Source organism: Macrobrachium rosenbergii, chromosome 55, assembly GCF_040412425.1.
Source record: "Macrobrachium rosenbergii isolate ZJJX-2024 chromosome 55, ASM4041242v1, whole genome shotgun sequence".
Taxonomy (NCBI): Eukaryota; Metazoa; Arthropoda; class Malacostraca; order Decapoda; family Palaemonidae; genus Macrobrachium; species Macrobrachium rosenbergii.
In genome coordinates, this window is record NC_089795.1 from 74,190,412 (window position 1) to 74,215,340 (window position 24,929).

The following is a 24,929-nucleotide window of genomic DNA, read 5'->3' on the forward strand; positions in this document are numbered from 1 at the left end:
GCGATTTATCCGCCATTTATGGGGTATTTGATTCCAAGGGTTTATGGCCTTTTTTAAAGTAATGTTCTGCCTTAGGTTACATTTAAATGTGAATATACAGCGCATGTTTGCGCATGTGATTTACACATCTGTAGTATATAAAAATCTGATCACAGTACGTAAGTTTCTGTGTGTGCCAAAGTGCAAACATTCAGAGAGAGAGAGAGAGAGAGAGAGAGAGAGAGAGAGAGAGAGAGAGAGAGAGAGAGTGCAGACATATTGTATGAGGGTAAAAGAATTTAACCACAAAAGAAAGGGAAAGATAAAAAATTAAAGCTGAAGGAAGTTTATGATGTGGTAGGCCTTCCAAAAAGTTCAATAAGTAATAAATGAACGCTAATGCCGGGTTATCGGGTAATTAATCTTCTTATATGGATTATCACTCCTGCAATTTACGCCATGAGATTGCATGGTGAGAGGAGGGAATTGTTAATATGACGCTCTTCTTTCAGTTATATGATATCAAAGGGAAGGGAGAGAGAGAGAGAGAGAGAGAGAGAGACTTGTAAATACGCTAATACTCCCTATTATTAATATTTTTTGCATTACGGAAAGCTTACTGACTCTTCATGGAGCTTCCAAGGTCTTTATTTTATGGTCTTATTACCTAACCATACTTTACAACTCCTCTGATGTAAACATCTTTGTTGCAAATATCTACGTAAGCTTCATTTCGCCAGCTTTAACGTATTTCTTATTTTTACATTAACTACTTTAAACTACATTTTCTTCTTCATCTGAAAATCTCAAAACTTCTACAAGTTAAATATCAACAGTACAGTATTTGCAGGTGGACACCTAAGGCTTTCCTCATCCTCTCGTCACTTTAAGGGTTACAAATGTTAACTAGCTTAAAGCAATTTCCTAAAAGACCATCCGACTTTTGTTAAATCGTAAGATGCATTATTGATGTATAGGACTTTTCCTTATTATTCTGCCAGGAAGGAATTCCTCCTATAACTATCCACCTTTCAAATGTTAAATTATTTGATATATTTTAGTATTTGTCAGCTAATTATAGGTCTCGAAAAGACAGACAGACCAACAAAAGTACTGACAAAAAGAAATGCAGAAATAAGCAAAATTTTTTTAAGCTATTTATAAGAACAGGAGCCGTCTGTAACTGAGCGAAAACCTTAACTTTCACTACTGAATTGTCTGTGTTACTCATTCATTGATGATCTGACTCTGACATTAGTTCTAGGAGCATTTCCTTGCCATGATTCATCTTCGGGGTTCCCTTTACTAGTCTGTCTAGTTACCAGATGCCCAACCTGTTTTATAACGCTCGTCGGTTTATTTTTTGAAGGAAATAACACAATTATTCGCAAAAGGGATACTCTACACAAAAATGTCCTTATGATATGGTATGGCGAAGATTTTTGGCAATACTGTGCCAAAAATGTCTGAAGAATACTGTATGCAATCATGTCTTCGGAGTACTCGGGATACAATATACCAGTTATCTTTGGGGTACTGCACCATAAAAATGTCTTTGGGATACTATATGCTAAGAAATCTTAGGGATACTGTATGCTAAGAATATCTTTAAGTTACTATATGCTGACTGTGTCTTTGGATCTCCCTAGGCCTATGCTGAGAATTTCATAATTATCTCAGGACATCCGTATCGTCGAAGGGGAGCCGTGTATCAAACCTTTGTAAGGTGTCTCAATGATAAAAAGAAAGCCTCGTGATTCGCTTTCTCTAAAAGTATCGTCTTCAAAACCTGTCTTGGAGATGAAAAACGCTTTATCGATCTGCGAATATAATAAACGCAACTTCATTCTGAGCAGACGATACAATGATCATACGCAATATGGCCTTTCCCTCACTGCCAGAGATCACTCTGGATCAAACTGGTCTTCTGGAACTGTCAATTTGTGTTAACGATTCGTCTAGGTTCCACCATTTGCACCCTTTTTTATGAAATACCATTGCTCCTTGAATCAATTTAGCTTGCCTATTAAAGGATAATATTTAGCCGACCATTTTTAACCAATAAATTTGACACCCCAAATAATGTGTAGCAGTCAAGGGAATATTTTGTCCTCCATGCTCTAGCCTAGTCTGGGGCTGTGTGGAGGCACATGCATTTTTTAATTTCCACATTTCTCGGTATAGGTCACAGTGATATTCACTCGCATCCAGTGACTTCAGGAGCTATATTTAACTCGGGGTCACTGTCTTTGTGTGTATATATATACATATATATATATACATATATATATATATATATATATATATATATATATATATATATATATATACTGTATATATATGTATGTATATGTGTGTGTGTATATATATATATATATATATATATATATATATATATATATATATATTCTAGCGTGAACCCCTGTAGGAAGATAAGGAATATGGTAATTACAAACACACACAACACATATATATAATTATATGTCTGTATATATATACACACATACATACATACATACAAGCATATAAGTGCCACAAGGAATAAATCAACAAAAGCCTTGATCCAGGCCACTTTTGTCTAATCTGATATCTTCAAGAAATTTACCTGTATAATACACATGCTACGGCAAGACAGTTAAAAAAGTCAACAGACATTTAAAGCTGTCAATAGTAGGAAGGGTGCCTGGGGTGAGTCTTCTTCTGTCCCAAGGGAAGAGTGCCACTTCGTCTTGAAAAAGGACAACTCCCTCCCCTTTTCCCTAATGCTAACAGTTTAAGAGGATTTTTGGTTTCTTTATGCTGTACTTTAGTCTTGGCATATACCTTGTACAATAAAATTATTCTTATTAAGTACCAATCCTCTTGAAGTGTCTCAACAGACGAAACCGGTCAGGATCAATGCTTTTGTTTTATATTTCTTGTCCATCACTACTTCTGCAAGTCCGGTACACAAACACACATTATATATATATATATATATATATATATATATATATATATATATATATATATATATATATATATATATATATATATATATATATATATATATATATACTGCATATACAGACTATATGGTTATGAGAGAAAAGGAGCTTTCTATAAATAAAAATATAAATATATATACAGTATATGTATATATATATATATATATATATATATATATATATATATATATATATATATATATATATATATATATATGTATATATGTGTATATACACACACATATGTAAGTACATATACATATACATACAGTATATATACATAGTATATACAAGTTTACTTAATGCGCTTTTTTACTGTCCTCTTTTTCTTGAATTCTATTCCACCTTCTGACATCACTGTAGAAAAGGTATTTCCTTCTCAATGATTACTAAATCATGAGCAAACATCTGCTTAGCAAGAATCATGCCTCCGCTTGAATTTGAAACGCCAACGTGGCGCTATAATACCTGTCAGTGGTATTAAGTGTCCGCAAATAATAAACAAAACAGGAGTAATATCAACGTGCAAATAAGAGACGTCTTTTAATAAAATACTGATAGCTAAGAATAATTCAAAGGTCAGTAACACAGAAAAGCTGAAAAATAGAAATGTCTGAATCCCATTACTATGACTTCAGCTATACTTATTTCTTGTTCAGTTACACTGCTTTACATCATTGCGTGCTATTCTTTTACACACACACAAAACACACACACACACACACACACACACACACACACACACATATATATATATATATATATATATATATATATATATATATATATATATATATATATATATATATATATATATATATATATATATATGTAATTATAAAGCGTACTAATATCGCTGCCAAACGTACGGTACAGGTTACTCTTCTCCGATTATTAACTGTTTATTGGGATCGATAAAGCATCCAAATCCCTATTGATCCTAACTCTCAGTACTGTCATTCCATACTCCGGTTACCGTCTCATATACATATATACTTATATTCCGGCTGTAGTTATTTCTCTAATATCTATAGAGGGCAAATATGCTTCTTCATTCCCTTGAAGCATATGTGATGAAATTATGGAAATGCTGACTACAAGCTGACGTTGCCCAAGATTATGTATCGAAAATGGCGGCAAGGTATTGGTCATAAACATCGCGCACAAAAGGTTCGGGAAAAACGGAAGCTGAGGAACTTAGGTTTCGTGGAATAAAACAAAGATAAATTTAAGCCGCCTTTGATAATCAGAACCAAATGATGATAGCTATTCATTATGAAATCTAAAATTAATCTCCAACTAATCAAAAAAAAAAAAGAAAAAAAATAGTCGTTGAGTAACTTGACGGAACATGAGATTTTGACTAAGAAATACGAAGGATATTCAAGTAAAATTGTATCTTGAAAAGTGCATTTTTGCATCTAATATTTTAGTCAAACCACAAAATTTCCTTCAGTTTATAAAGTCACAGATATTCTTGTTTTAATGTAAAAAACGGAGTCTTTTGGGAAAAAATGTGCTTTAAATGAAAAAAGACAGAGCTAATACTGCAATTATTTTCAACTACTGTAAGTAATGACGAATAACACAACACTGCACTGTCGAAAGGCTTATCATGGTGCCTATATAGGCCTGTCAGGCTGTGCGCCAATCTGCCACTGTATTTGTCGACTGAATTTTTAAACATGTTAGTTGAAGATAATACCTTTCATAGGCACATGCATGATGAAACTGCTTCGATTTTCGCTCTGCATGGTATAACTGTTCTAAGGAAATTGAGATATGCTTTTTATTCACAAAGATGGAAAAATATCAACAAACGTAAATGTACGTAGTTTCTCCAGTGAAACTGGTAATAAAATTCCATCTAACGCAATCTAAAATGATCAGAGGCAGCATGTCACGCCATGTTTGGTCAAGGTAGAATCCCTTATATTTAGCGAAAAACGTTCTTACCAACTTTGATCAAATTGTGCGATGCACAAGCTATCTATTTCGAACTGTCTTTAACTCAAACATTCCCAAACCAAAAACTTGGCCCTCTTTTCAAGCTGAAGAGTTGTTCCAACGACCCCACGAGTAAATAAAAGGTCGAGTTGTTACGGAAAACAACAGAAACGGTTAAGGCAATGATGCAGGGTGAGTTGGCAGTAAAAAAACTCCCTAAGTATTTTTAGTGCGAGACAAAATGAATCGTTATATTTACTCACCACCTGTTTTATCATATTATTAGTATGATGCTTTGTTCAACTCACATTTCTAAGATTTTCTATGGCAAGAAAACAACATTCACACTATATCTATTTCCCACATTATTTTATCATCTTTGTTGAACATTGTGTTTTTTCAAGCTTACTTTTCTCTTCATTCCAACTACCTCAAGAGAGAGAGAGAGAGAGAGAGAGAGAGAGAGAGAGAGAGAGAGAGAGAGAGAGAGAGAGAGAGATTTATGGTAGGACTAGATCGAGTCAGACCGACAGACACATAAAGAATGCGATCTCTAAGGTTGAAGAACGAGCGTTCGAAGGCAACGAAATTATTTATGACAAGTTTCGTGGAACAGATGAAACTGTCACTCTGGGAACTTGTGTCATCAGGTCCTTCGATCAACTTTATAAAGATACCATACTAAAGGAGAAGAGTTTAAATGTTTTTTTTTCTGCCATTATTGATGAGTTTAAAGAGATCACTGTGTCACGCTGCTAGACTCTTCTAAGGATTCCTCGGAAAGATTTATTCTTGAATGAGGTGAAAATAAGAGCAAAATAAAGTTAAAGAAGTTGGACAGCTAACTGAGGCAAAAGGCAGAAAGCAACCCCATTGTGCTGAAAGGACGTCGCAAAGAACCTCTCTTAACCGTCTACAGTATGCCAGGCAAAGCAGTGTAATTGCTAACCCTGCCTCCGAGATACTGGATTCTTCTACAACAATGAAAACTTGCCAGTTCCTCTCTTAATTGCTATTTTCGAGTACCAGTCATGTGGGATGTGTCCGTTTTGTACGGTTCTTAAAACTGTAATTCTCATTATTCGGGGCTTGTAGCGGGAAAAGTATCAGTAGGAGCATTAAAAGTATTAATATATAGTATTAGTTGCAGCTGTTGTTTTATTTCAGCACTTATAGTGAAAGTGGTCGTTAGTCACGAACTTCCAAAAAAAAAAAGGGAAAATGTGGTTGAACCCATCCGGAAGATTTGAAAACTAAAATTTAATTACCTTGTAATGAAGAAGAAGAAGATGTAATGGTTCAGATGTAGTATAATTTTATCATTCTATCTATCTATCTATCTATCAAGAGAGAGAGAGAGAGAGAGAGAGAGAGAGAGAGAGAGAGAGAGAACTCCTATTAACCGATTTAACAAGTTTATAGATTCCATGGAAAAGCTCTTAGAGCCATTATCATCATAAAACTATTATTGATCTGCAAATTCCCTCGTGAAACCATGTTACCACGAGCATTTTGTTGTTATAGTGACGACAACAGACCTTACATACATCGCGTGTGACACGCGTCACCTTTGTATAGGAATGTCAAACGTAGCACTCACCTGACAGATGCTATCAATAATTAAAGCAAAAATGTTATTAGTATACCATCTGGCTAAATGCTTTTGCTAAAGCATAACTTTTTTAGAATTTCTCCTCTCAACATTAATAAACCGTTGCCCCTAACAAGGATGACTCCCAGGAGAACACCATGCACAGTTCATTGCTACATTCATGCGTAAACTGCTGTATTGTGAGTGTATCCCATGTGCAAAAAACTTCCAAGACGCTAACTGCTCAATAAACCTACAAATAAGGGTGTGGTTGCTGACCACCCGACCACTCTCAGCGGACGCTGGAGTCGAGCGCTGCACCACTTCACCACTTTGGCTGATTGCACCATACAAAGCTGAGTGGTGAGGTTATATATATATATATATATATATATATATATATATATATATATATATATATATATATATATATATATATATGTATAACTGAATCAAAAATATGGAACGTGATGAATATATAGATAAAGATAAAATCCACGAAGAGAAATGGAACACTGGAGTGCTGAGGGCCTTTCGACACTAGTCCTGCTAAGCAGGACTAGTGTCGAAAGGCCTAGCAGCACTCCAGTGTTTCCTGTTTCCTTCGTGGATTTTTTATCTTTATTTATATATATACATACGTGTGTTGTGTAATTATATATATATATATATATATATATATATATATATATATATATCTATCTATCTATCTATCTATCTATCTATCTATCTATATATATATATATATATATATATATATATATATATATATATATATATATATATATATATATATATATAATATTAATGTCTGTGGTTGACACGCAAACACACACACTCCCACTGAAAATCGCAAACAAGGGAGCCCATTTATAAGATATATTTTCCCAAGATTACTCAGCAAAATAATGATTGTATACCATAACCATAACACATATATATATACTTATCACGCTCGTAAAAATAATAGAATCACATCCTTTCTATCAACTAAACTGCCACAGTAAACAAAGAAATATCCGGAAAATTCTTTCTTGGCGAAGCGTGAAACACGACAACTCAGCACAAGAAAATTAGCTTAAAAGCAAACTCCAGAGAAATGCACATTCAAGATTTCCAGGACACTGTCAATTTGAGCAAAAAGAAAGAGAAAATGGAAGTTGGAATTCATTGATTGTTATCCTTGTGTCCGGCTGATTGAGAAAGAACTCGTGCGGCGAGGAACGAAAGGGAAAATTCCCGCCTGACCTCTAAAGAGCGATGTGTCCTTGACCCATTCGTGTGACCTGGTTGTAAATCCATATTCCTTCTCGGTATTTCCTTAAGGTGAGACATTGCAACACGCCGTTCGTCATCCCTACCGAAGGCTAAGCGTATATCTTTCTAACAGAGAACTGCTACTTATCCGATTTTTCGGTTTAGCATTACCTCTCTGCACGACAGGCGTGCATTGTCTTTGTGTCTAGGTTTCACATTTGAATTCTTTTTAAAGTTAGCAACCGTCTGTTCTATTAGACGAGGTCATGAGAAACATTTGAAACGTATCGGTTAGAATAATAATTTCCTTCTCTTAACATGGCATGTTTCTTCAAAAATGGCATGTTTGGTTGGATATGTCGTGTTTACTTAATACCTGCAGAGGTATGAAAACAACATACCTCTACAAGGTTGCATGCATTCTTGCTGGGACAGAATGCGACACACGACGAAATAAATTCGTATTCGTGACTTTTAAGGCCTGTCTTCCAGACATTTTTTCCTTCATGTGCGAAGGAAATCAGAAAAGGGCGAAACCACGACAGAAATGCTGTCAATAAAGGATTTCAATCTAGCGATTAAGAGTTAATCTCACAGCAAAGAGACCTTGCAGGATTTTGAGAGCCAAAATATAGAAAGAGGTTTAAATTTATACTTGATGACATAACATTCGTTACGTTAATTGTACTTGATTTGAATTTATATTTGATCACATTGAACATCTTAATTCCATTTTTACTTGAGCAGTTGGAAAACTGGAGTAAAACACCTAATTGTACTCTTAATATCATCGTCCAGAATTCTCTTCAGTAATTTCTACGAGATGATGTAAATTCACATATTACCAGTTCTCATTGAATTCGCGTCCTTGGGTGACATGGCTCTCAATTATTCAGGACAGCCGTCCTCTTCAGCCACCCCGTTTCTCGCTGTTCGATGAACCTTCAAGCTCGGTTTGGCGTCAAAACTCAAGTAGCGTTGCAATTTCAGGTCCTCGCGAAAAAGGTCAGTTTCCGAGTGTTTGCGGCCGACTCGGGACACTAAATGCAGTGCTGAAAGAGTCATTTCTGGACTTCTCTTAATTACAGCTGATTATTTTTTACTTGCTGTAAAGGTGTCATTGAAAACTCCCGGATAAAGCTGAAGACGCGATGGACAACAGGTTTCGGAAACAGTTTTAATCTAAATCTATTTTTTTTATTGTTTGCCCGGTTAATTCAAAACATTTTACTTTAAAATATGGTATTAATTGTATGAAAATTTGCTCATGGGTTTTCCGGCGCAAGATTTAACCAGACACAAAGTCGTCGACGACCTTAATTATTGGGATGTCATTTGATACAATTAAAACAAACAAATAACCAGATGACAGATAACTGAAAGTGAATCTTCAGAGCTCTGGTTAAGGACTTTTGATCCTGGTATCAGAGTTCCCACAATCAAGATGGAAGCCAGTGACACCGCTACGAGTTACTGTAAGTAAATCTTCCCTTTCAAGGATAAAGGTTACACTTTTTCATTATAACTGTAGAACTCCTGATTAGAAGCTTAGATTTCAAGTCAAAAGCTTCGGAGATCTGGACTGAGGTTTGGAATTTCAAAATTAGATCCTTAGGGTTCAAGGATCTAATCCGTTTGGCATTAGACCTTCTCAGCTGACTGTTAAATTTCAGAAACAAGTTTTGAATTTTGCAACCCAAGAGCTCTATAGCCTGCAGTAAAAATAAAATCCACAGATTTGGAATTAGAACATTAGACACTAGAGCACTAAGTGCCAAAGGTCAGGATTCGATTTTGTTAGCCGTCAGTCAGTACTGATGAGTTTAGAAGTAGAATATTTTTGCTCAAGGTGAGAACCCCATTTCTCCCATATAAAACTTGAGGGCCTATAGCTATTCTTAACACAAAAACTAAAGATTTAGATATCGGTATTAAACTTCACAGTCTTTAAGCAAAGGAAGTCATTTCTTAAAGTTGGAACAATTAGAGACCATGCGTACATTCGTAAACAGTTATAAATGTCAATTTTGTCCTGTGATCTGTTGTTCAGTGAATAATACCGTTCGTGAATTTAATGGCACTAATACAAAAATTTTTATTCCAGTTTAAAAAACTTGGGAGAAAAAATTCTTTTACAGTTTTTCTCACAACCAACTTCTTGTTTATAAACGCATTATGTTTAAAATCAAACAGCTAAAGGTATGGGTGACAGGCTTGATAAAAAACTAAATGATAATATTTCTGTCTTTCATAATTCCTCTGTGAAGAAAAGTGATATATATATATATATATATATATATATATATATATATATATATATATATATATATATATATATATAATTTTTAATAATTTTAATTATATATGAATGAGGAACCCCTTTCAGAGCCTCAAGAGCTCCTTTGTGACATGACCGATGTCATTATAGCTACGTGATGAATGCGTTACCTTCCCATTAATATAACGGGCCGCCAATACTGAACACTACTTTGTCATTCAGAACATCTCTCTCTCTCTCTCTCTCTCTCTCTCTCTCTCTCTCTCTCTCTCTCTCTCTCTCTCTATATATATATATATATATATATATATATATATATATATATATATATGAAACGTATATGTGATATAAATAATATATATATACCTATATATATATCTAATTTATCTTTCTCTTATCAAGGCGTTAAAATAAATTTTCTTAACTGAATTTAAAAATTATCTGATTGAACATGTAATGTTCTATTTTTACATAAAGGAGCTTTCCTTCATTCATATGATAAAAACTGAAACGGAAAAAATGCTTTATGAGCAACTTTTCATCAGTGCTCTTATGTATTACGAAATAATTCACAATATAAATCTTGCAGCTTATTTGAATTAATAATTTGATTTACAAACAAATGATTAATAATCATTGCTTATTTCTTTATGCTCAAAGAAAAATAATTTCATATTTTTTTTATCTGTAAAGCATATATCATTATTTCTTTTATAGTTTTAAAATGGTAGTGTTGATTAAATATTGCTGTGGGAACTCACGGTCTGGATGAAGTTTTTTTAAATATCCGCCTATTTCATAAACCAAGAGTAAATCACGCCCATATTTCACCAAATATAGAATGTGGTTTTTCCCAATTGCGATAATTTATAAGCATCAGTAATTAGTGAACATTTATTCAGTCACTATTTCTGAACGACAGTAACTAATAATCCAAGATAGTAGCGATGATTACACTAGCGTTATTTCTGTATATCTTCGCTAAACTCCATTCTGTATCGCACTAAGAAATCTCACCCTTATTGCGTAGTGTCAAGTGTTAACTCCCCCCGAACCCCGCCTTTTTTTCAAGCATAATTTCCTAGTTTTCTGCATGGATACGCACTTTGTGTTAATGCGTCTGAATCTCTGTCTTCTTAGCTTTGCGTAACTCTTTCGTGGAGCCTTGTTTGCCCTAACAACAAATAATATCACCATAAGTAACTTTTCTTTGCAAGGAATATTATTTGTTGTTAGGGCAAACAAGATTCCACAAAACTGAGGTTGCAAAACTAAGAAGCTTTTTCGGAGTATTTTGCGAAAGACCTTGGTAATACAGTTCCTTCGTCAGACTTCGGAATTACCGCGTCAGAAGTAGATAAGGTCCAGGAATCTATATCTATTTTTAGTATAAAGCACATCGCTTTCTGATCTTAGTGCGTATCGAGATTTAGCATGAATCTACGTGATCCTTTACAGTTTTTACAGTCTTCTGAAACGTCCATGATAGAACTGTTGAAAGATTTTGCTTCAAATTTGAGGATAGTGAAATTACCTTTGTATTAAAAGCATCGAATTAACATTACTTTTGGTTATCATAGTTAAGTACACTTTTTGTAAGTGTAGCTAGCGTTAAACTTTCGAAATGAAGCATTTCAATGTGAACAGATGCATATAACTCGTACTGACCTTTTAGTTTAGAAAGAATGGGAATTCTTTCTTGATGAAATCGACAAAGAGAGAGAGAGAGAGAGAGAGAGAGAGAGAGAGAGAGAGAGAGAGAGAGAGAGAGAGAGAGAGAGAGGATGACGTTGATACGTTAGTTATAGAATATCGATAACCATTAGATTATAATATATATTATAATTCTAAGCGTATGCAATGCATATTGTGAATTGCATTGGTCAAGGCAAGGAAATTCGACCCCTGGAACAAAATTACTTAGCATTCCTGCCATAGAAGAAGAATCAAAACTGATCCTTACTCGTGACAGACAGAGACATCCAAAGACAAAGACAGACAAAATAATGGCTGAGGAAGGGATACTTAAAATGAAGACAGTCCATGGGACCAGAAACAGGCAAGCAGACTAAAAGACAAGAAAACAGGAGGCGAGTTAGTTCATTCTATGGGAAAACACCAGAGAGGTAAAAAAGGTCACATGGATACATGAAGGTACTGTATTCCAGAGGACTCCATAAGCCAGGCAGATGCACACACGGTAAAGATCCTAATTAATCCGATTTACGTCTATCAGAGAGAGAGAGAGAGAGAGAGAGAGAGAGAGAGAGAGAGAGAGAGAGAGAGAGAGAGAGACCGCGTTAGTTCGCTAAGACTGTGTGGAAATGTCAGCTGAAGGTAGCCATTGATCTTCTGTACTTGAGAAGGATATGAATAATGAAGTGTTAATACGTCTCATTCTGCAGACTGAGTTTTATGTGATGGTTTTATTACAGGAATATTGATTATATGAGCTTTATTTAGTTCGCTTCAATATATTCCACCAGTCAGTTTCCTTAAATATCCCAGGTCCATCAAAACTTAAAACGATGAGATCTTGTATTTACTGATGAAAATTCAGGCGTTTTGTAAAAATAAAAAATGAAATTCAAGATTATTTTGCTGTGAAGAAGTAGATGCTCTAAATTCATCATGTAGAGGTATGGCTTCCCATATTTCTGTAATTCTTTAGTAAAGATAACATAGCTATAACGACTATTCAGGTAAAATGAAAATCATTGGCAACCTCGCTTTCGTATCTCATTGAATGGGGTCAAAACGTACAATACACTTTACCACTGGCCATACAGCTTTTTTGTTTTCCCGAACATGAAAATTTTAACAGACAAAATGCCAAATTTCTAAATCCACTGGATCGATACACATATGCCAAAACACTAACATACACACATACACACGCTCGATTGTATGTATGATGTATGTGTATATATATATTATATATATGTATATATATATATATATATATATATATATATATATATATATATATATATATATATATATATATATATATACACACACACACACTCATATAAAAGGAAATATTTGCAAAGGCAACTAAAAGCGACTAAATCCTACTCACATTCTTCTCCTACGAACTAAACACTTGGTCGAATTTACGTATATATTTAAGACAGGTGATCAAAAAAGATTCCCAGTATATTCCTACACCGTAGAAGAATCTCACAAGAATCGATAAGAATTTCGGATTAGGCTTCCCGCACGTTCAAAAATCGTTCAGCCCCCTAAACCACACCATAGAAAGATTTCTCTGATCTCCGGTCCCACAACTTAATTTGGGCTTATCTTGAAAGGAAGGAACTTTGTAGTCACTGTTACGCAACTTTTTCCACTGATACATTTATTCATATGATTTTACCACGGCGATAGATACCCCAAGTATCCGAGAGAATTCTTTTAATAAAATTCCTGTAAGACTGTACCCAGACTGGACGAAAGATTATGTTAATCCTGAATACCGGGTAAGGGATTTCTTGAAACCCCAGTAATGGCATAGCATTCTCTATCAAAAATGTAGTTATACATGCGTTTTTATTGCTTTTTATTGTATACTTATATATATATATATATATATATATATATATATATATATATATATATATATATATACGTATAGATATGTCATTTGACCGGAGACTGTAGGGGTCCTTCTTAGTTAATTAATTGTCTTAATGTGTGTATATATACATACATATATATAATAATAATAAATCTATATCTGTATAATTAATATATAATATTTTTTATTTATATATATATATATATATATATATATATATATATACATACATATATATAAAACTTAGCCGCAACAATGGTGTACAGTGAAATCTAAAGGTATGTTTTCGTGAAGCACTCAAGTTTTTTTCAGCAACGTAAGACAACCTCTTCCATAACTGCATACTTAAAACGATTTCCAACTATTCTAATCCTTATTTACATTCCAGATTATTGGGATTAATAAGCCATTTAGTTTTCTTCCACTGAACCATAAACTAGAGGATTTTCTTTCCCGTGATCACAGAGAAGCCAAGATGGCTTTACTCGGAACTAACTGATTAGATCCAGGTCACGTGTGCCACAGTGGCTGTTTGTATGTTTGTAATGTTCCCCTGAGACCGATATGGTGAGTCAGTCCTTCGTGAAATTAAAGAATATACAATGTTCTGTGTGGATGAGTAATGCCACGGTTTTATGTCTGTGATTGTTAAAGTGTGTTATGGCATGTGCAATTTCTGGTTGAAATAAAAATGTTTTTAGTTTCTCTTCTTGCGTGACTTTCTGTAAACGTGAGATTATTTGTTTGCACTTGTGCTGCTGCGCGCATTTCTTGTCCATTTCATACATATAAATAGAGGAAAAACGCTTGGGAAAAGACCAGCCACAGCAGATCGCGTGGGCGTTTGTTTTGCGAGATAGACCCGGTTAATGATCAAAGCTCAAAGGCCAATGACCCGTGATTGCAAGGGAGAAAAGGGACCGAGCGGAAATCAGGTGAACGGCTTTCAGAATCATAAGCCTTTAAGCTCTGATTACCGAAGGCTTTCCTTTTTCTCGAAAATCATGCAATTCTTTCATATGCTCAGGTATCTGTGTCACTGAAGCACAGATCTGCTGACGAACTGTACGAGTTGGTATTGCAGGAAATCTATACAGATTCCCATTTTCTTCCAGTCGGCGTTCTCTTAACCAGGTCATGTCTACAGTTAGAGAATACTCAGTGACATTTGGAACCATTTGGTGGAAATCCAGTTCGTTTAGATGAAACTAGTGAGCAGTTCTTAACTTAAAACTGTTAACACTATTACAAGTAAAGTTAGCCAATGATCTGTAATTTCCAATCAAAATTGATTGACAGTAATACTGGCTATGATTACCGTGTTTATATTTACTATCCTTATGAAAGAATATCGATACAGAAAAATAACTCAGCATATACATCTCAGATACGCTACAATTATAATGTCCTGTCTTTTGATGACCCATACGTTTTCTTGCTTTTAAAACTGTGATGTTCCACATTCTTCTCTGAAATAATTGTTCTCCCATCTTTGTGAAACTGCTAAGTCTGGTATCATGTGTAAGGATACTAAGAAGAAGATATGCCCTCATACAGGAACCTTAACGAATTTTGGCATGTTTCAAATTCTTGCTTCACAGTGCTTAAGTCCATCATCCTCTATACTCATGTAACCAAGAAACGCAATAGATCTCAACGAACTCACGCAAGATTCTTTTTTTTTTTATGCAATCTTTCTTTGGTCATACATATTATCATCAACCACTTCCGTGCGCAGTGTCCTTATGCAAGCTTTTCCTGGTATCCCAAGTTCACTTTGTTCCTGTGGTATTCAGCTTGGGGTATCTGGTGCCAAAAGCACAATAATCTTTAAAACATATTCTATAACTTTCCACATTGCCAATATAATGTAATTATCAATATAGGTGGGGCTCTCAGTCATTCTTATAACATATAATAATTATAATATACTGATGCTATTTAATACCCAAGATGCTTCTAAAATTTTTGTTCTTGAAGGATAGGTTCCTTGCATTTGTATTACTCATCTTGGTATAACGAAAACATTATTCTGGCATAAATCAGAGTTGGAATTTGATCCCATCTCGCATTCATTATACGTATGGCCTATTTTGCTTATACACTTCTTTCTTGGATCTTGAGGGCTAGTCTGCCAATGTTGCTCATGATGTTCAGAAGATACTGCCATGAATTACGGCTTAGAGCAACAACTTCCTATTCATTACCAGCCTGTCAATCATTACTTGCCTGTCACTCAGTACCTTGTTGTGTCATTAATACAATATCACCTGTAAAGCCCAGATGTCATGAGTTCTGTCCATTCCATGAGAAAATTCCAAAAGTTCTTTCTTATTTTTCTTTATCACATCATCAGTGACCAAGTGCTCCTTGGGGAAACTTGGGTTTGTCATCATAGGGCTCTGATAGTATGTCAGTGACCATTCCCAAGGAAAAGTTCCGACATTCAGACTACTGCGATGTCAACAATCGTTTATGGGATGTCATAATTTTTTTTTATCTTCCGAATTCTGTACAGAAGAGAGAATTAAGACTCTTAAACTCTGAAAAATATAACTTTAATAGGGCTCTCAAGTTAGTGGAGTGCAGAGCAACATTCTTAAAGAGAAAATGTAATCATTATGTAAAAAAGTAATTACACGTCGCTTGAAAACCTTTACACTGAAGGCTTTGAAGAAGGAATGTAAAATGTGGCTTGACATTCACATATTCGTAAGCAATGATATGTTTGACAGCTAAATATAAGGTTACAGTGAAAAGATCTTAAATGCCATTACCGACCAAATCAACCCCAATTACTTCAAGAAATATATGAGTTGAGAAGCTTCTTTCCTTAGGCGATGAGAAACCCGACTACCTAAAAGGACGTAGGAAACACGGAAGGCAGAGTTTCACAGTTCGGCCACCAATGGAATGTAGTTCGCACTGGCTTACACTTGAGTTCGTAACTTCCACACAATATGTGTGACTGCAAACCTTGGCGTTCATAGCAAGAGCAGAGGCGCTGTACAGTATATTATGATACGCAAGGACGAAAAGAACTAAGTCTTATTCAGATGGAAAGCCTTCCATTCGATTTTGCCAAAAAGAATGGTATGTGAAGAGTTCCCACATGTAGCAGCTAATGAAAGCACTTAGATTCCTTGTAACAGACGTAGGTAGGTCCGTTTTGTGATCCGGACTATTAATGGAAAAACTACCTGGCCTGTGAAAACTGTTAATTTTCGTTGTTCTGAAATGTGAAATTTTTATTAAATTTTCACTTCAGATTCTAGTTTTTCAATCAGCTTTGGCTGCACTCACGTATATATTGGACTGTAGTTCCGTTGTAAATCTAGTATAGCACTGAAGAAGGACAAATTATGTTAAAGGCTGAAACAGGTGTCAACTTTGGGATAAATAAATCGAGCAACACAGCAGCAGTTTTTGTTTGTCCCTTGAAGACATCAATCTTGAGGACTGGAGGAAGTGCTAAAACATTGGGATAGTTTCCAGAAAGATGCCTCGTACACTAGCATTTGATTTATATATATATATATATATATATATATATATATATATATATATATATATATATATATATATATGTGTGTGTGTGTGTGTGTGTGTGTGTGTGTGTGTGTGTGTGTATGCGTATGACTGTGAAATATCTTCTGTTAAAAGAGAATTCCATCAAATACAAGGAGTCCATAAAAACGCCAAATGCACCCTGCTCTCAGGCAAATAGTAGCCTGAGGAGAGAGTCAGCTTATCTCTGAAATATAGCCTTATTTCATATATCTTGACTTTTTATGGGCTCCTTATATTGATAATATATATATATATATATATATATATATATATATATATATATATATATATATATATATGTATATGTATATATAGTATATATAATGTATGTATGTATATATACATATATATATATATATATATATATATATTATTATTATATATATATATATATATATATATATATATATATATCACAATGAATGGCTAATCTCTCTCTTACTCACTCCATTTCTCTTTCTGTGTTCAGTGCGAATGGGAAAACATCACGCACGCCACCCGCAATGGCTAAACATTTCCACGAAACGTGTTTGCGCCACACACAATAAATTATTCGTTTAATTAATGCAAGCTCACACTCTTCACTCGCTGACCATGGCTCCGAAAAAAAAAAAGAAAAATGGATATCCGTGGCTATATCGATTCTCTTTCCATGATGGATCTTTCCTAAACAATGTTGGTACTAACGGGAAACCAAACAGACGATGAAATTAGATACTGAATATTTTATAACTCCATTTTTTTTGTTGTTTCTAGAATCTGGGAAATGTCAGAGTAGAACAGAAGAGCGTTATGTTTCTGGTAATATTAGTATTATTTCTGTTCTTTTCCAAACGAGAATGATTTGGTGGTATGCTGGGGCTTTATTTTCACAAGAGGGAACTTCTAAATGTCGAGCAATTGGAGGGTATACAGTCCAGTAGGATCCAGTTAAACCAGAGGAATAAGGAATGTTAACGTCATTACAACAGGATAAAAAAAGACTATGGTTAATCATAGTTGGTTTCATGACATTTTGGTTTTGTTTAAGTTGTTATCTTTTTTACACTGAGTAGCTTCAAGTATTTTGCCTCTGAAAAGACATAATCCCTCTTTGAAAATATTTAATGCATCCCTGTTTATACTATGGTTGGTACTGAAGTTTTTATATCATTAAATAAGAGAACTTGATATAAGTATCTTACAGAGTGCTTTTTTTTGTTACAAGCCTTTTGAAAGGTATCATGCATAAGAAAATAAATCTGGATGTATGTATGTATGTATGTATGTATGTCTTTTGTTACAAGCCCTTTCCAGTTAAATATACTTAGGATTTTGTACACCTTTGCATTCGCAAATACCTCTAGGTGTATGTATGGATTTATGTATGTATGTCTGATGAAATGATAAATTTATGGATACACGAATGCATATATAAATAACTATAAAAGCCAAAAGCGCACGCGCGAGCTGGTTCTAAGGGCTGACAGCGAAATGACGCTTTTTCTCATTCCAGTACAATCAAAGATGGCTTTATGGAAATTTACGAAGGTAAAATGCCGTTTCTTATGGACCTTTTAGTTTTCTGTAAAAGAAAACTATTGCGCCGGCTTTGTCTGTCCGTCCGCACTTTTTTCTGTCCGCGCTCAGATCTCAAAACCTACTGAGGCTAGAGGGCTGCAAATTGGTATGTTGATCATCCACCCTCCAATCATCAAACATACCAAATTGCAACCCTCTAGCCTGAGTAGTTTTTATTTTAATTAAGGTTAAAGTTAGCCATAATCGCGCATCTGGCAACGATATAGGATAGGGCAGCACCGAGCCGTGGTTAAAGTTTCATGAGCCGCGGCCCTTACAGCATTATACCGAGACCACCGAAAGATAGATCTATTTTCTGTGGCCTTGATTGTACGATGTAGCGGCTGTACAGAAAACTCGATTGCGCCGAAGAAACTTCGGCGCATCTTTTACTTGTTTTATATAGTCTACAACAGTCTCCTCTCGCTACGGAATGCCACGTGCTTTAATGCAACAAAGGCATGTAAGCAGTACAAGCAAATACAGCATGATTACAGTATATTTTGCACTGTCATATTAACACAAATTTATATTCATTAACTTTTAAAACTAAGAAGCATATATAGTAGGAAGTGTTTGATATATTAAGTAACTTTTCTTACATAATGTTCCAACAACTACGGACCATAGCCAGTAGGAACTGAAAGAGCTCTTGACCGCTTCACCGAAGGTCTTTAGAATATGTATCAAGGAAAACCTCTATATGAAAACTCAAAGTAAATATAAATGCCTGAATATCATAAAATCCGTAGTTTATAACTGGTTCAAGAAAAACTGAAGGCGATTTACCATATTAAATAACAATCAGATCACTACATAAAAAGAAAATCTAATAATTGCCGTAGATTAAGACTTACTACATGCTAAATACCAAAGCAACACTTTCAATAATGTACTGGAATATTTGGAACAGAACGTATCACATTAAATTCGTTTGATTTATCATTCCCCATTTTTCCAAATAGGTGGTAATCCTATTACGAGTTCTCATATCCTTGCTACATTTATAATCAATTGCACGATGAAGTATTACAGTGTGCATATACATACATACATACATACATACATACATACATACATACATACATATATATATATATATATATATATATATATATATATATATATATATATATATATATATATATATATATATATATATATATATATATATATATATAGAGAGAGAGAGAGAGAGAGAGAGAGAGAGAGAGAGAGAGAGAGAGATTCTTACCTGTATCTTCGATACACAGAATTTTTGCTTTTAAAACTACTTTTCCTTTCGGAAGGCCATAAATAATCATTTTAAACGTTTTGTTTGATATCCACTTCAATGAAAATGCTTTACCTCTCCAATTAGAATCCTTTTATTTAAAAAATAAAGTGTAGTATACTTCGTTATTGTTCCTTGTGTTTTTCTCAAACCCCTCTTTCGTAACATCTCATACCACTTGCACGCAAGCAATTTTTCTTATACTGGATAACTACCATTATTAATGGCTCTTTCTAACACGCGTGTAATTATGCAGTATAACTCGAGATAAATGAATCCATCATAATTGCTACCACAAAATGTTTATCAGAATAATAAGTGGGTGTATACTCTAGGTGACACTGGCGTTAATATATGAGACACTTATAGTGTCAGGTATAAGGAATTACTAGTTGTCTTTCGAACCGAGGTATTTGTGAAACCAAATACATTCATCCATACGATGCAAAAACTGGCATATATATATATACATACATATATATATATATATATATATATATATATATATATATATATATATATATATATATATATATCTGTGTGTGTGTGTGTAATGAATATATATTTCAATATATATAATATACATACATATATACATATATATGTGATAAATATATATTTTAATACATATAATATACATATATATGTGTGTGTGTGCTTAGTTTATTCTTGAATATCGTCATATAGGCTACTCACTCCGGATCCCAAGCCGAAGCTTACTGAACAATTTTCATGTTACAAACTTGAAGGCTACAGACAAAGTGCTTCTTGTGTTTTATATATATATATATATATATATATATATATATATATATATATATATATATATACAGATATATATGTATGCATACATATATACATATGTATAACTGAATCACTAAAATATGGAACGTGATGAATATATAAATAAAGGCAACGCATACGAAGGAAACAGAAACGACGTGGAATTTTATTTACATATATGTATATATATATATATATATATATATATATATATATATATATATATATATATATATATATATATATATATATATATATATATATATATATATATATATATATATATATCAGTAAGCTCATGCGTGCATGGATGCACACGCATCAAAAAGAAATTATTCTTTTCCCAGCTTCATGAACGTGGTTTCATAAATACCTCAGTTCGAAAGACAATTAATAATTCCTTATACCCGACGCTATAAATGTCTCTTACATTAATGTCAGGGTCACATGTCTGTCCGACTGTTTGTCTGTCTGTCTTTCTGTCTGTTTTTGGACCTGCTTTACTGTTTTTGGAATTGTCCCAAAAAAGAAATATCTTAAAAAAGAAATATAGCTTCTATTACCAGTCTGGAGTTACGGCGGAATAATGATTTAATAAGCTGTCACATTATTCAAATTAACGTCATATAATGAGCTAAGTTTTTTTTTTATTTTTGTACAAATAAATTAGCTTGAATTCCAAAACAAATGACATCCAGAGTTTGTTTTTGGCCATTGGTATTTGCTGCATTAAAATGCACTGAATCATGTTATTGGGTGAGTATCACTGGATACTAAATTTCACTGTAATATTAAAACAATGGATTTTAGAAGCAGTTATTCGCAAATCCTATTACGTACCCTAGATTAGTTTATATCTTTAGGAGACTGCAAGAACCGGCAATTTTCAACCTAATTTAGACAATGAGTTGCCGACAAACTCTTAAAATATAACCTGTCCCACCCTAACGTTAAAATACATTGGGTGATTGCCCCAAATATCCAAAACGACCTTTTAAAAAAATATCCACAATGACGTTTCAATAAATAGCCTCAATGACTTTTTAGTTTCTCGATTTACACAAACTTTTCAGGATACGTCTGTCACTAAAAACTAGCTGGATCCAGAGGAGATATAAATGAAGGGCCTTTACCGACTGTGGTAGGATTCGAACCTGCGCACGGTAGTAAGCGAGGTTACCACTTGTCCACTACACCATGGTCCAAATAATTATAAGACCTGTTTATTCCAAAACTGATAACGAGATACCCCATGCTATAAAAGGGTAGTTAGATGCTATTAAAGAATAGATATGTAAAAGTGAAGCTGTTGTTTCTTTTAGTAAATGATGCCTGTTTCTTAGTATAAACGTCATTTCATGGAGAATGAAATAACCGCATATGGTAAATTTTTTTAATTATGCTGTAAGGTTTAGGCCCATGAGTAATGCTCTTTTCACCTGAGTTAGATTTTCAGAAGGCCATGGTCATGTGACCATAAATAACATTTCCTTCCGATACCATTAATAACCCTTGTTCTTTTCACCATTAATAATTCCTTAAACGTGGCCTGGGTATGGCTATTATTTCTGGCAATGTGGCATTAGGGACTTATTATAGACGCCCATGATGACAATCAGATGGTGTACAGCTGGTATTTACTTCCCTAGCATCCGCCATCTCATTTTCCCCTTACGGGACTCTTGGTTTATTGATTTCTGACCAGCTTTTGGCTAAATACACTTAGGCCTAACCAACAAACTATGAATCAGGTATTATCATGCATATGATTTTGTGGGATTTCACACTCTCTGTCTATCTATGGCTTGAAAGACTGCTTTTTGATGAGCATGAGCCATAGGGTGATACCTGAGGGTCACAATCAGCGAAGAACTGGGTGTGTCACCAAGAGCCAACCCGCTACCCACATGCCTCCCTTCTGAAAAACGACACAGGTTGAACAAGATGCCCATGGGCCCCAGCACTTACACAGTCAACTTTGCTGCGCTTATAAGCATATGATTAAATCCCACTGCAGAAACTAAAAGTGATCGGATTATCTTGATCTAAATCAATGTGAATTCGAAAGGGAAAAACAGGAGAGAATATAGTGAGGAGAACGAGAACGAAGGGTTTATTACTGGATATTTACGGATGGGCTGAATTTCATTTTTTGAAGTAACTGTAACATTGTCCTTGTTAAGTTTTTTTATGAACTTACATCATAATGTTAATTATTATCACAAGAACAATATTTTTTGTAAACGCCCGGACCTGCTATGCAAGCCATCACTGTCATTTATCTAATATGATTTTTATTTTTCAGATCAAGTGATGAGGACGATGAGCCGAGGCTCTGACTCTCGCTGGTATGAGCCTCCTGCACCAAGAAGCTGGAAGACGAATCCCACATCCCTCCAACGCATCGAATCTGCCGAAAACCTTCGGAGGTCCTTACTCGACTCAGCTGCCAAAACCCCCGGTGCCCTTCCTTACAGACAGAACTTACGACCTGGGACGAGAACCATGAATCGCAGTTTTGATTATGACAAAACTAGATCCATGGCCAGTTTACCCTCCACGCCACTGGTCCTCCGGGGCTCTCTTTCAGGCAGTGCCAAATATAATAATGATGCCAGTCGTATTGTTCCTCCGAGTTATACTAGGCAACTATCAGGTTCTGTTAAAGACCTGAGTTCGTCGTCGACAGGGTTTCTGAACAAGCTCAAAACACAAGAAAATGCCGAGAAAATTTTAAACACCCCTCCGTCGAGGCCTAGAACGACAACGTTAACCAAGTTCCGTCCATTACCAGCGATTAAGCACAGCGCTGGAAGTACCAGAAGTGATCCCTCGACCGATAATAACAATACAGGTGGGGGAAAAAATCCCCCTCCGTTACTTCGAAGTAGAACATTCGATGTCATTGACACGAACATCGACAACCTGCCAGTGGTTGGCGATGAGGAGGACGATGAAAGGTCCTACACTGAGTATTCTGATTATTATGATGATGGTGAGGGTGATGATGATGAGGGGGAGGAAGACGAGTCAGACAGCAGTAGTGACAGCGGTAGCGGAAGTGATTCCGGGAAGAACAGCGAATCCGACGCATCGGATAGTGGAGTGGTTAGCGCCGAATCAAATCGGAATGAGGTAGCAAAAGCGAAAAAAGAACAGAATGAAGCCATATTTGAGAGGGGTATGATTAACAGTGCCGTTCCCGTGCAAACCGTGACAGTGACTATCGAGGGGAAACTCATATCGGAATACGTTTCGCAGACTAAGCTGGGCGCCTTAAACCGCCTGCACACGCGCTATGGTTTCTCATTTTTTGGAAATAGTGACGAAGAATTGGGTGAAGGTGAAAATTCTAATGGTGAAAATGAAGAAGAAGAAGATGGAGAGGAAGAAGAAGAAGAAGGGGAAGGTGAAGAGGAAGGGGAGGAAGACGAAGGGGAAGGTGACGATGAGGGGGGAGGGGAAGAGGAGGAGGAGGAAGAAGACGAGACGATGAGGGTCGGCGCGACTTTACCCGACATCTCCGAGGATGAGGAAATGTTCGCCCTCGACGGAGGGATCGAAGAAGACATCATTGTTTACGTCAAGATGCCGGATGACACGCTCATGCTGTCGTCCAGCCCCAGAGAAAGAACTCTGAGGGAACTTCTGACCATCGTGAAGGACACTCATTTGCATGGGAGCTGCCTGGTCATATCTCGTAAAGGATTAAGTTCGAGCGACCTCGATAAATCATTAGGAGAGTTGGGGATTCACGATAACACAACTCTCCATCTCATAGCAGAATGACCCGAAGAAACGGGTCTAAGAAAAGTTTGTTAGTCTTGAAACAGTTGGTGACTGTATTTAACTTCGTGTGGCTGTTGGACATTCGTTTAACTGACAGATATTGTTCTAATGAAAATAAACAGCTATGCAATGATATGGTGAAACTTTCAGAAATATTGTCTACTAAAAGTGAAACTATCAGTTCATCTTGTTTATCAAGCAGCAATCAGAAACCAAATGCGACGACGTTTCAAATCCTTTTTTGATTTGCTTGGTTCGTCTCTCATTTAGAGAGAGAATTTAAGACTCCTTTCTAATAAAACAAATCAGAGACACGTGTATATGACAGGTGTAGC

At 35.1% G+C, this 24,929-nt stretch overlaps 1 protein-coding gene across 1 annotated transcript in view; it reads left to right on the plus strand.

The window, feature by feature from the left end:
- The window catches only part of LOC136835419 (clumping factor B-like), a 55,751-nt gene extending 31,019 nt beyond the window's left edge, over window positions 1-24,732 (plus strand). The window contains exon 2 of the mRNA XM_067098928.1: window positions 23,111-24,732. Coding sequence (XP_066955029.1) covers window positions 23,119-24,594 — 1,476 coding nt within the window. The 5' untranslated portion in view covers window positions 23,111-23,118 and the 3' untranslated portion in view covers window positions 24,595-24,732. The remainder of the gene's footprint in view (window positions 1-23,110) is intronic.
- Window positions 24,733-24,929: the final 197 nt, after the last annotated feature.